At 48.0% G+C, this 13,223-nt stretch overlaps 1 protein-coding gene across 3 annotated transcripts in view; it reads left to right on the top strand.

Annotated features, from left to right (window-relative positions):
- Positions 1 to 13,223, top strand: part of SH3PXD2A (SH3 and PX domains 2A) — a 271,290-nt gene that overhangs the window by 110,980 nt on the left and 147,087 nt on the right. For all 3 annotated transcript variants that reach the window (XM_014959796.1, XM_014959806.1, XM_014959787.1), the window contains exon 4: positions 6,096 to 6,172. In XM_014959796.1, the coding sequence (XP_014815282.1) occupies positions 6,096 to 6,172 (77 nt within the window). The remainder of the gene's footprint in view (positions 1 to 6,095; positions 6,173 to 13,223) is intronic.

The following is a 13,223-nucleotide window of genomic DNA, read 5'->3' as shown; positions in this document are numbered from 1 at the left end:
GGGGGGGGGGGGGGGGGACGGACACTTGTGCTCCCACTGAGATCCTCTTGTGTGGGGGTAGGTGCTTTGCTTTGCTATTCTCCGGTGGTAAAGTTGGTTTAAACAAGGTGTTGGATCTCTTTGGGTTTGCTGGTGGGTACAGACTAATGCACAGTCACCACACAGTAAGAAAATTGAACAGGTAATTTTGTACCACTTTTGCCTGCCCTGTCCAAGCCAAAGACTGCATAATTTGCCTGCACCATGATTCCTGCCTTGCTTTGGAGAGCTGGGAGATTTGCCTATAGGGCAGCTGAAGAGGAGATGACGGGAGCAGCGGGTTATTTGGGTGATAGCAGTGTGACACAGAGCCACATGAAGTAGCTCTTGGTTTATGCAAAACACTGTACAAACAGTGACAGAGCTGTTAGCTTGAGATTTGCACCTCGTGGCCCCCATCCATCACTCCAGAATTTCAGCATTGGTGCTCATGGCTTTTCTCCTTCCAGCTGTGCTTGGTGCTTGAATTCCCAAACTCTGTAAAGCAAAGCTGCTTTAGAGGTGATGCTGTTGGCCCTGGAGGATGGTAGCCACCCCCACAGGCAGTGGAAAGCAGCCAGGTTCTGAGGCAGGAGGTTTTTCCTGGTGAGGAATCCAGCTTCACCTCTTGCCTGTCTTTGTTTCCCTTTGTAATTACTCACATAAAGGCATATTCTGCTTATCGCTTCTAATGGAGGAAGATTTCTCTTCCTGGTGATATTCTTTTATAGTCAAGCAATGTTGTTTCCCATGCCTTATAGCTTATCGGTGATTTTCTTTAACGTTGCAGCTTATGCACATTAAAAACAGGATCCAAGTGCAGAGAGACCCTCCCCACCATCCCCCATATATTGTTGTTGCTTGTATTGTCTTTCCTGGCTCCCCCATCTGTCTCCATCACCTCTTGTCACCTTCCATAGTAATTCCTGCTGATTAGCAAAGACCTTTATCAGCTGAGGCTCTTTGGCAGCCAACTTCAGCCAACAGTTCTGACTCTGTCACAAGTTTCTGCTTATTAAAAAAAGTCCTACCCCCTCCCACTGGTGGAAACAGTATGAATCATTTCCCTCCCCTTTCTTTGTCAGGAGCAAATGCCATCAATGTTAGCACCCTGGCACTGGCTTTCTGACTCCAGGAAATCATGGATGAAACAATCCATGGAAACTGGAATGCCCATGTAAGTGTAAGACATTATTTTATGAGGAACACGCCTCTTTTTTGCCTGCTGTCAGGTTGCCATCTGGTTGACGATCACACGTACTTCCATGAGAAACATAAATTTCTCCTTCTGTCCTGTAGTGCTGTGCTGGTGAGTTATCTATTTTACACTGCAAGGTGGAAATGTGTCTTTAAATGCTCCATTTGGGAATTACATTGTGTGACAGGTGCCAGAGAGCTTCGTGCAGTATCCTGGGTTGGATGTCACAGCTTAAATGGGTTGAGGGGAATTTGTGTCATATCTAATTGCACATCTGTGCTTCTTCGGTGTATAAAAAGACTTATAACAGCTATGTGTAAGGGGTAGAAGCCTTCATAAAAATACTTGAGCAACAAAATGGGTTTAGTTACACTGGAGGAAACTGCGTAGCCCAAAAGGAGAAGCTGTAACTGTGTGAGGGATAAATTCTTTTCTCTAGATTCATCTGCTGTGACTCTAGGGGCTGTATAGCATATGTCTCCCTCCCTGGAAGACGAAAGACTGGACTTTCTTGCTAGGCATACCCTTGGGGACTTGTGTTGCTTCTCAGCCTAGTGATGCCTGGTGCTGTGCTGCCTCCAGGCCATGCCCCACAGTGTCACCAAGCCCTCCAGGGGCTGGGCTGCTTCTCTGCATGAACCATGTCCTTCCCCATTACAAAGCATTAGGCTGTGGACCTTTCTGCTGTGTTCAGCACAGACTTGGGGGGCGGAGGGGCAGAGTGTTGGGATGCTTTTAAGCCTTTATTACTTCAAGTGTGAGGTTATGCAGAAATAAGATAGTATTCAGAGAATACCTTTAGGCTTGCAGAATCAGCAGTTGCCAGATAGACGGTCTCCTGCATAGCTTTATTCTTCCCACTTTGAGCACCCGCTGTGTATACAGGAGGAAACTGGGGTCTTGTGGGAGAAGGGGTGTGTGGTCGCGGAATTAAAGGCTACATCTATATATATAGACAGAGAGATGAAGGGATGACTTAAGATGTCCCCCACAATGCTAAACCTGATACTTTGCCTCTTATCCACATTAATTTCCTAGGAATAATATTTTCTTTAAAGAAAAAAGGATAAAAATAAATATTGTTATCCTGCATTAGCAGCAGGGCTGGAGCCCTGTGTCTTCCCCCCATCTCTCCTTCCCAGTGCTGCAGTCCTCAGAGTCCTTCCTAATGTGTACTAGACCTCCCTTAGCCCACTTTGAGCCTGGCACACCGGTGAATTTAATACTTGCACGAGGCAGTGCTGCCTTATGTAGCATTTAGCTTCCCATCTGAGACTGAGACAGGCTTCTCCTCTACTTCCTAGCTGGGCTGCAGCGTGGTTAAAAAGCCGCTCATCCTTGTGTAAAACAGGGCTGTAGTGCCTGAGTAGGCTTAGAAGAGCTGTGGTAAAATTCAGGAGAGAGGAAGCGGCACTGTGTGTACTTGCGTAGAAGTAGATCCCTTCCTTAGAGATGTGGAAGCCACCCAGAGGAAAAGCCAAGAGGCACGTAAACCTCTACTCCACCCTCGTGAGGAAATTGCCCGGGCTGTTCTGCATTTACCGGCCACCCCAGAACTTCCCTGCTCCACATTAGTGCTGTGAAATGCTCCTTTCCACTGCCACCCTGAGGGCTCCCCGCTGGCTCTTATGTGCCCCCACTGCTAAAGGCTCTTTACCTGCTCTTTATTTCTTTCTGGTGATAACAGGATGGTCCTCACTACCTCACTAGTCAAAGCCTTCCATTAAAGGGGTCTGTGGCCAGTGCACCCACTTGTAGAGTGTAAAGGAGTGCAGAGTACTCAAGTCACCTTCCTTGTCCAGTCCCATGGGACCTACCCTGGTTTCAGAGGAAGACAGGTAGAAATGGGGAAGCTGGAGGAAGCACTAGTAACTCATACTGGATCTGCAGTGGTTCCTTCTGGTTGATCAGGACAGATTTGGATGAGCTTCTGTTGGCAGTCTGTCTTCCCAGAGAAGGGGAGAAGCTGGGCATTTGGGAAGTTGTCCCTCCTTAGAAGTGCTTCAGTACCCCTGGCAATGAGGCTTCTGTGCCCGAGGACACCAGGATTTGTGAGGGGGTCCCTCCTTGCTGGGTGGTGGCAGAGTGTCCTTGTTTCAGTTCTTGCTTTTTTCCTTGTTAACTACTCCGTGGTGCTCTAAACTACCCAGAGTTCTCCGGATCTCAGTTGTGAATGCCACACTGGGCAGCTGCAGATCTTCCCCACAGCCCTCACTGAGCCCTTTCCAGCTTCCAATAGCAGCGGGAAATATCTTCCTTTTTCTGAAGGGATAAAAATGGAAGCACCTTCTGGGCTTTGCTTCATCCTAACACCACAGCGGTCCTGGTATTTTCCATCTCCTTTTAAGGACTGAATTAAGACTCATCATATCCTGGGGTCTTTTTTGTACTCTGTGTTTAATATAACGTTCTTTATTATATTTATCTTGTTTCTTATGTTTGAGTCTTTCATTTATTATATTACTTTGAAGACTGGGCCTCCCTGTCATTTTAGGAAAGCTGAATTGCATTTAATGTGTTTAAGTCTTTAGTTCCTTTATGTTTTTATATGGTCACCGGTTTGACTTTCGACTCGTGGCTTGAACTGAAAACAGGAAAGCCAGAAAGTGAGAATGTTTCCAAAATGTTGCTTTCTTTATGCAGTATATTTATAAAAGTTACAAAGAACTACCAAGATCTCACACACCAGCATTTCTGGAGCACTGAGAGAGGAACTAGGCTTTTCTCTATGGCTACCCCCACAGCCCTTCCCCCCCAAAAAGCAGCTTACTGAAGGTATGTGGTACAAGTACAGTGTGATCCTGGAGGCTCCTAGAAAGAATAAGAAATGTTTTGGAAGTGCAGGTAGTTCTCCCCGTTTAGCAGGCAGAGAAGCAGGAAAGCAGCAATGTTTTGGTGTGTCCAAAGTTGGTCGGTGTGGGGAGATTGGGAGTGATGCTTTCCTTCTCCAGCAGCTTTACACTAAATGGCTCAAGCTCAGATGAACGTCTCAGACACCCGTTGAAGATTTCTCTGTGACCACGTGGCGTCATGTCCTAAAGGGATGGCTGAGCACCAGCTTTGTAATGAGATAACCACAGGGAACCCAGAGAGATAAATTTATGACACTAGGAAATGGCTTTACCTCACAGGACAAACTGTTTTGCTGCCAGAATTGGGGATGGAGATAAACCACTTTCTTCTGTCTGAAACAAAAGGCTTTAACACCTTCCAGATTAGCAGCTGTGGAGGAAAAGGCAACCAAAAGGGGCAGAGTCTGGGAGAGGTTAGGGCCTCTGCTACTGGTCTGTTAAAGGCTGCTGTTTCATTAACCTCTCAGCTTGTGTAATCATGACAAAATCAAAGCCACGTATTCAGATTTTGGATCTGATTTCATTTCTTAGTCCATTTTCTTATCCCATGATCTATGGATGAGTATCTCATTTGCCCGTTGGCAGAAGAAGTTTGGAGCAGGGGGTGGTATATATGTCAGTGGTTTTTTTACGTAGACATTTCATGGATTAAATAATGCTGGCAGATAGTATTTTCTTCCACCACAAGGAGAACATATAATTTATTCTTGTCTCGTTACATTAAAAGAAATAGAGCACAAAAGAAAAAGGGAAGAAAACCACCAAAAAAGGATATGAAGATATAATCCCCTCAAGCCAAAAAAATACCATCACATCCTTGTGTGTGGGGAAACTCAGCCCCTAGATTATTTTGATAAACTTTGCTACAATCAGTTTCACACAAAACCCAGCCGTTTGTTTAATCTTAACTGGCTTGCAGAAATGTCATCCAGCAAGGACACTGAGGTTAATGTTTTTTTTCACTTTCAAAAAAAAAGAGAGTTTGTTTATTTTTCTTCTATTATTTGGTTTCCCTCTGTAGATTTATAAGGGCTCTGTCACCAACAGCCTTGTATTTGCTTGTGAGCTGGCTGTGTGGTTTGCCTGCCTGCAAGGGCAGGAGCATCTGCAGTGGGAGGAGGTTGAGTGGACAAGTTTGGGGGATAGATGGAGCCCACATCCCACCCCAGCGACGCTCCCTGGACTGTCAGCATGGACGTGCCAAAGTGGACTTGAAGGGAGTCATAGCATAGGGTCGGTTCATTCCAGGATAACGCTATTGCTAAAAGGGAACCAAAACTTTTTGCGTTCTGATTTCATCTACAGGATGAAATCAGAAAAACTCCCCCTGCCCCGTGAGTCAGTATGGTCCCCTTTCAGTGGTGACAGTCGCTGAGGTTTCACAGAGCTGCTGGCCCTGTGGTAGCTGTTGGTCCTGTGCTACATCTCCTCTGCTGACATAAGACCAGCTGCGAGAGGTGCCACGTTCCTCCAGTAGCTCTTGCCCCCTGTCCCTCCATTGCCTGCCCCATAGTGTGTTCCTGTGGAGTTTGCTCTGAGGGCAGGAGCGGCTCTGCTGCTCACACCTCCTCCATGTGCCGTCCCGTCTGTCCTGTAGCGATGGGGGGCTGCAGTCACACAAAGCTGCTGCTGGGTGAACTCTCACAGAATGATATAGGGTTGGAAGGGACCTCTGGAGATCATCTAGTCCAACCCCCTGCCAAAGCAAGTCCACCCAGAGCAGGTTGCACAGGAACGTATCCAGGCAGGTTTTGAATGTCTCCAGAGATGGAGACTCCACCACCTCTCTGGGCAGCCTCTGCCAGGGCTCTGCCACCCTCAAAGTGAAGAAATTCCTCCTCTCCAGTGTTGGAACTTCTCCACTGGGGCCATAACAGGGTTGCAGAGCTCAGCCCCTGGCACTGCTGACAGCTGCGGTTAGAGCTGGGGATGAAACCCTCTTTGCCAACTTCTGCTGGGTACTGTTGCGTGATCCCACATGGCAGGTGATGCCTCTAACCCTCCCCTTTCATCTCTTCCCTCCTCAGGTAAGATCCTGTTCCGGAGGAGCCATGTCCGAGATGTAGCTGTGAAGAGGCTGAAGCCCATCGACGAGTACTGCAGGGTAAGAGCTGTGGGGAAGGTGTCTGGCAGCCCTGTGCGAGGGGCTCCGGGGCCACCGCCAGCGCTGGGCTTTCCCTCCTGGATACCACTAAGAGCTTCATCTCTGTTGAGCCCATCATAGCGAAGTAATGTCCTGCCCAAACACCACAAGGGCAGGTGATAACAGGCCACTGTTTGCTCCCTAGGGTCCTCACAGCATTTTTCCCTGCAAACTTTAGGCACCAGGTTGGTGCCTCGTTTAGACAATGAAGGCTGTAAGCTTTGTCTGCCTGAAATGTGGATTTTATATCAGCTTCAGCCTCGATGAATGCAGGAGTTGAAGCACAACTAAGATGGCATTTTCTTCCCATCTGTCCCCCAGTGCCACACGAGGGCCAGGAACGGTGGCTTCCAGGAGGGCTTCTCCTGACGAGTGAAAGCCTGGAAATTTATGGCAGGACAGACAAGCGTGGCTGTGTTGAGAAGAACGTCAAGTCACCTAATCTTTCCGTTCTAGCTTAGAGTTTATGATTTGATGATAATTAATCCTCCGACAGTAGATTAAAAGTCGTTTCTGAGCAAGGCGGATACCCAGTTTTTGCAGAAGTATCGAGTGTGTCAGTCAGAGCATAATTTAAGCCCCAGACTTCCTCTCTTATTTCCCGTGGGGTTTTCTTTCTGTTTTTAGAAAGCCGGAGAAGCAGGTGGAGGGGAAAAACACATTCCCAAGAACTTCTCCAGTCAGATATTAGCTCATCCAAAATTGGGAGCAGATCGCTGAAGTGCCTGAGGCGTGCTGGAGTGGTGGTGGTGGGGGTGTCAGTGAAACCCCTGCCATCTGCGCCCCCCTGGGCGAGGAAGCTGTGATTAAAGTCTTATCTCATGAGATCAGTTCTTTCTTGTGCGACAATTAACGCACTGTCTTCCTGCCGGCGGGACGAGCGGCTCCCTTGAAAACGTGGAGGGTCTCGCTGCGTCCCCAGCCACCCTCCTTCAGACAGGAACTGCCGGCGACGCGCGCGGAGAGGCCTGGTGTCAGGGTTCACCCGGCAGATGGGCGGTGGAGAAAGGGGTGACTTAGGCCGGGGACGGGGGGGGGCAGCTTCTTCTCTGGGACCCCTTTGTCTGAGCCCCAGACAGACCCGACCTGACCCGGCTGGGCCCGCCGGTCATGGCCGAGGGGTGTGTTGTGGCGTCAGACGCTGGCATGTTGGTTGAGGCGGCGGCGCTGTGATTGCCGCCCTCCTCCCCGCTTCCTTTCTTCTCTCCTGGAGAAGTCTGCCTCAGTCGGCTCTGGTTCAGATGATACGGGGCAGGTCTGCAGCTGCTGCCCAGCTCAGAGACATGGCTGGATGCTTCCCCAGAGCCAAGCTGTGCCTTTAATCTACTTACTTAGAAGGCCACCAGCATCCTGGCCTGGATCAGGAACAGCGTGGGGAGTAGGGCTTGGGAGGTGATTGTCCCCCTGTCCTGGGCACTGGTGAGGCCCCACCTCGAGGGCTGGGTCCAGTTTTGGGCCCCTCCCCACAAAAAAAGACATTGAGGGGCTGGAGTGGGTCCAGAGAAGGGCAACGGAGCTGGGGAGGGGTCTGGAGAAGAAGTCTGATGAGGAGAGGCTGAGGGAGCTGGGGGGGTTCAGCCTGGAGAAAAGGAGGCTGAGGGGAGACCTTCTGGCTCTCTCCAACTCCCTGAAAGGAGGGTGTAGCCAGGGGGGGGTTGGTCTCTGCTCCCAAGTCACAGGCGATGGGACAAGAGGAAATGGCCTCCAGTTGTGCCAGGGGAGGTTCAGATTGGAGATTGGGAACAATTTTCACATGGGAAGGGTTCTTAAGCCTTGGAATGGGCTGCCCAGGGCAGGGGTTGAGGCCCCATCCCTGGAGGGATTTCAAAGCCGGGTTGCCATAGTGCTTAGAGCCATGGGTTAGTGATGGTTTTTATCAGAGTTAGGTTGATGGTTGGACTTGATGATCTGAAAGGTCCCTTCCAACCTAGACAATTCTATGATCCTATTAATAGGTTCTGCTTTTATGAGTGTAGACCCAGCTGTGTTGGGTTAACCCAGTTTCCTCCAGCCCAGCGTTTCCCATCTCCAGCAGCAGCCACAGTGATGCCCAGCAATGAGTATAGCAAACCTAGAATGCCTTCTCCAGAATATTATCCCAGCTTCCAGTAACCTCGTAAATTTCTTGTGCCTGATGCGGTGTCTTTTTATTTCATTTGCAGTTTACTGTAATTTGTATTTAGTGTGCTTCAGTACTTCACAGTAGATGTTTAAATCTGCGTGGCATTGGAGAGCGAGAGTTGTAGTCACTGCAAAGCTTGAGCAGGTGTTCCATCTCATGTCTGCGTGGAGGGCTTCATCCTCCATAGTGTCTTTCTGCATGGGGTGTCAGGACTCTAAGGAAAGAAGGCGCAGGCTAACTCATCCATTCCCCTGGGATGTCTCTTGATGGAAGGTGTATGACCGTGGTTGTGCCTGAACAGTCTGGGCTGCAGGGAGGTGAGTGCTTCGGCCACTGCTGGGAAGCAAAGCAATGCCAAGCTCTTTTTTCCATCCTCTGCATTTGACTCCAAACCCATGGGCAGACATTAATTCGTGTCCAGTGTGGGTGGCAGACCAGCTTGTGCCCACTCTTCAGAAACAGTATCGAAGTAGCTATGGTGTCCTGCCTGTCATCAGATCCAGTTATGGGCTGAGTTCTTTGACTTCTGCTACAGCTTTCTCCTAATTACAGAGAGTAAATGGAGACGGTAGTCAGTCACGCCATTGCCTGCCACAGGTCGTTGGCAACCTGGCACACAGTTGGCAATCTGTGTAAATAAACAGAGGGACCTGGGAGTTGCAACTCGTACCTCTCCCAACCTTTCTAAGTCTGCATATTTTACGAGAGTAAGTTTTTCTTTTGAACGTTTATGGTTCATCCAGTTTGCATTTATTCAAAGAGTGATTGTCCTATGTTATTGCTGTTCCAAACCTGTCCCAGGATATGAAAGTCCACAAGTCTGAAAATAAAGATGAAAATCAGGCATTGAACTTCAAAGGTACAAAGAATTTAGGGACACAGCTTGTAGAAAGAGAGGTTCTTGGTATAGAGAAGTCAGTGGTAGTTCTGTTACTGACCTCCAGCAGGGACAGAATTTCATCTCTGGGGCTTAGCAGAGGCTTAAAATTCAGAAATGCTTTCTTGCTACCTTCACTGAAGGTCACCACTTACAAGGTTGCTGGGAACATGCCTTCAGAACCTCACTGTAATCTTTCCATCCCAATATGAAGTTTACCAGGAATAACAGAAAGCTGTGAATTTGGAACAGAAAATTAGGTAGCGAGTCTGAACCATAGTGGCCTTCACCACTTCACATAGTGAGCTTCCCCAGCCTAAACCAGACACAGGGTCTAGTTTCTACATTCACCTGCGATGGCAGAGGGAACCTGAGTGACTTGCTGAGCTTCAATGCTAACCTATAGAAAGCTGAAGTGAAATGCACTGTGTAAGAAGGGAAAATGTGGGGTTTTTTTCTTTCTAATAAAATAATATTCTTCACTGCTGTTTCCTACTCTGAAGCAAGTACTGGTGCATGTGCGTGACTTGGGAGTGGGATCATGCCTACCTCTTTGGAATGTTTTCTGCGTTTCTTCCCCTTTCCAGTGGATGTCTTGGCTCTTTAGAGAATTGTATAGAACTGTAGAGTACAAGCATCATTTTGACAAGTTCAGTCCTACTTCTGTAAAAGATCAGTGCAAAGCTTATGGCCCATGCTAGCCCTAAGATAGGTAGCCAGAAAACATACTTAATTTTGAAAACTTTTGGGAATTATGGTGGAATGGTGTGGGTGAAGCTGATGGAGAAAATCTGATGTGGGATAATAAAATGAATAAATGAGACAATAGACCTTTATCCACTGGAATCCGTGAGGAAGCAGAGGAGAGGATGCAAAGTTTGTGGTAATTTTTTTGCCAGATGGGGGTTCTCCGTGCATGTCACCTGCCCTGGAAAGATGAAGCACAGATGGGCCCTCGCAAATGAGCAGTACAAATGTTCGACCGTTTGTTGTTTTGTTTTTGCAGCCTGTCTCTGACAGAGCGTGGTGATTTGTAGGGCTGAGAAGCAGGTCTGACTTCTGCTGTTTGATGTGTTGTGGTTCCTGCACCAGGCACAGGAGCAGTGACAGGCAGAGGCCCTCGGGGTTTGTGGGGAGACTTGGCATTAAGGGGAGGTCGGCAGAATGTTCTGTATCAGGGACGTGAGCCCTCTGCACCCTAGAGCATGGGCCTCTCGACACCTCACACCTGGGTGATTCTTCCTTGCATTGTGCCAGCTCAGAGGAATGCCATCACAGAGGTAATTAGGTCAGTGTTTTTCCTCAGGCCACAAGAAACTTTGAAGTTGCAGTGAAAAACAGAGAAGTGGGACACACAGGGGAAGATTTCCAGGACTCATCTGTAAACACAAAAGTGCAGGGTCTGGACATCCTTACTGGTAACCTGAGTGAGTTACCAAACAAACTGCCGTTTGCCAGTAAATGTGTGCTGCCCGCTGGAATTGGATAACTTCCCTCTTAACTGTAAGCTTGGAATTAGTTTAGTGTGATCTAAGGTCTTCTGGGCTCATTGGGCCTGGGTTTCTTAATTTGTTTAGGAGTTTTTGCCAATCTGAAAGAAAGAGCAACTTCATAGCCTCGTCTTGCCTTGCCAGGGGCATTTAATTTATTAAGCTTTTGATCTCTCAAACACACCTCTGGTGTGTGCTTGTCCAGTAGGAACCATCCTGTGTTCAAGAAGGACCTCGCAGGTTGGTGGTTCACAAAACCTCCGCTCTCTCCTTACGCAGCCCTCTGGGAAGACTCGGGCCACCATTTGCAGACTTGCATATTTGAGCCTGTTCATCATAATTGAGGGAAGCATCTTTGTGCAGGGAGGCTCTAAAGATGTAAAGTCCCATTGTCATAAACACCTGAATTTGTCACATGCTGTCCCGACTGGAGGTGGATTTAAGTAGAAGCTTACAGGCTTTTCTGTAGTGAGGCTTGAGTACCCAATTACATGCCACCTAAATAAAAAATAGGTGAGCACCAGTGCCAGGAAATATTGGTCATTCTTTTATTAATGTTCACAGTGTGAGCCACCACACTTCAAAAACATAATTACCTCCCTCTTGGTCTCTCAGTTCTGCCTCTCTTTCAAGGTTTAATTCTTCAACCTGTCAAGACAAATACACAAACGTTTCTGTCTCTATCCATTGTACAACTAAGCTAGTGCTGATTGAAAATGAAGTAATAGTTAGTCCTGGTCAATAATGGAAGAATTTAAGTGAAAAACGTTCAATCTTTGTCATTTTTTCATCTGCATTTCAGAATCCTTATGTGTTTTAACCAAGTGCAGTAATGAGAGTTAATGATTTGTGGTGCCCATCATCTCCTGGAGTAGAGCCTTGCTTTCCACTGCGTTATGGTCCTTCCATGCCAGCAGCCCAGAACCATGTCCCAGTTACTTCCAAAACTCTCCACCCTCTTTCCCTCAGCTCTTTATTTATTCCTGCATCTCCCCACTTCTTCTCCAGTCTGAGTGGCCACCATGTGCTCTCCATCCATGTCTCTGACATCCAGTGTTTGCCATCAAACCTCCACACTTCAGTGCTTTGAGTTCAAGCTTGGAGTTACTGAGGCTTTCAGCAAAACAGAAATGGAAAGTGTTTTCACGTAGGTAAAACAATTTATTTCTCTGTTCTGAGAACTGGAACTATTTTAATTGCACCTTTCCCCTTGCTGGACTCATTGCCGTTCCCAAATGTCTGGCACTAATGATTAACCTTCATTAAAATGATGAGCAATTGAGAACAGGATACTTAATATGAAAAGCTGGGGAGTCATACCCATGCAGTACTGTCAGCTGTCTCTGTGTGTTTGTGTGCAGAGCTGGGATTAACCCCACTGAACATTAGGGAGCCAAGAGAGATGTATCTGAACTCCCTCAATGGCTTGTGGGGAGACAGTCAATGATTCACCCCACCCAGGGCTCGATGTCCGTGGTGGGGCAGACAGAGCAGCCTCTTTCTCTAGCGATTATACAAGTTGATAGACAAGTGTGACCAGTCTCCCATTTTAGACGGATAAACTTCAGTGGGGTGCGTATCATACACACACACCTACGCACACGCTGTGCATCTCCACACGTACATGTCTGTGCATCTGTTTTTTGTAAACATATCTCCGTGAATACAACACACAGGACTCAGTGCATCCTCACAAGTGCCTCCATGGTTTTATACCCGGGTGGACGTGTATTTGGTGAAGCCTTTGAGCTGTAATATCGTCCCATGGAGCCGTCTACAGTTCATGTAACCCTAAGCAATGGATCCCTGCCTGTCCCTGGTGCTGTGTTTGCCTCGAATGCCGTGTGTGCAGCCTCCTGCCCTCAGATGGGCTGGTGCCGTGTCAGGAGCCAGCCATCCCCAGCGCCGAGGGCTCCTTGCTCAAGCCCTGCCTGACATTACAGCTTTTCTAATAGCCTTTCGAATCACCCGCTCTGCAAGACTGTCTGAAACCTATAATATAGAGAGACAGACATCGTTACAGGCTGCAATAACACATAAAAGCCTATCTATCTCCCGAGGAGCGTGTGAGGTCTGAGCAGAGCACGTCCGCCTTTGCATGCCAAGCAAGGAAACATGCTATTACTGATAATACTCGGCGGTTGTGCAAGGCTGAATTCTGCTCGCTGGCGCTTTTTATCTCTCACCTTTCCTGTACAAATTCCTTGCTGTTTCTGGGTGCTTGCTGTTTGTAGCTGTGTGCATTTACCTCTGGTTTCACATCCCAGGAAGAATGTCACTTCCCTGTCCTTTCCATCCTTTCACCATCTGTCTTCCTCTTTTTCTTTGCCCTTGTTTCCTTGACCCTACAGTCTTCCTTCAGGCTGTTGCAGCTGTGCCCTGAAACTATCTTGCTGGAAATGCCAGAAACTTGCATTTTCCCCTTGCAGAGTGACAGCGGTGTCCCTCATCTCCTCAATGCACTTTTTGTTCGCTCGCTGGAATCACGTTGGACTTGGCTTGCTCCTGGGTGGACGTTGTGTG

Source organism: Calidris pugnax, unplaced genomic scaffold, assembly GCF_001431845.1.
Source record: "Calidris pugnax isolate Ruff unplaced genomic scaffold, ASM143184v1 scaffold4, whole genome shotgun sequence".
Lineage (NCBI taxonomy): Eukaryota > Metazoa > Chordata > Aves > Charadriiformes > Scolopacidae > Calidris > Calidris pugnax.
The sequence above is the reverse complement of the archived record's forward strand: the minus strand, read 5'-3'. Positions and strand labels throughout refer to the sequence as shown.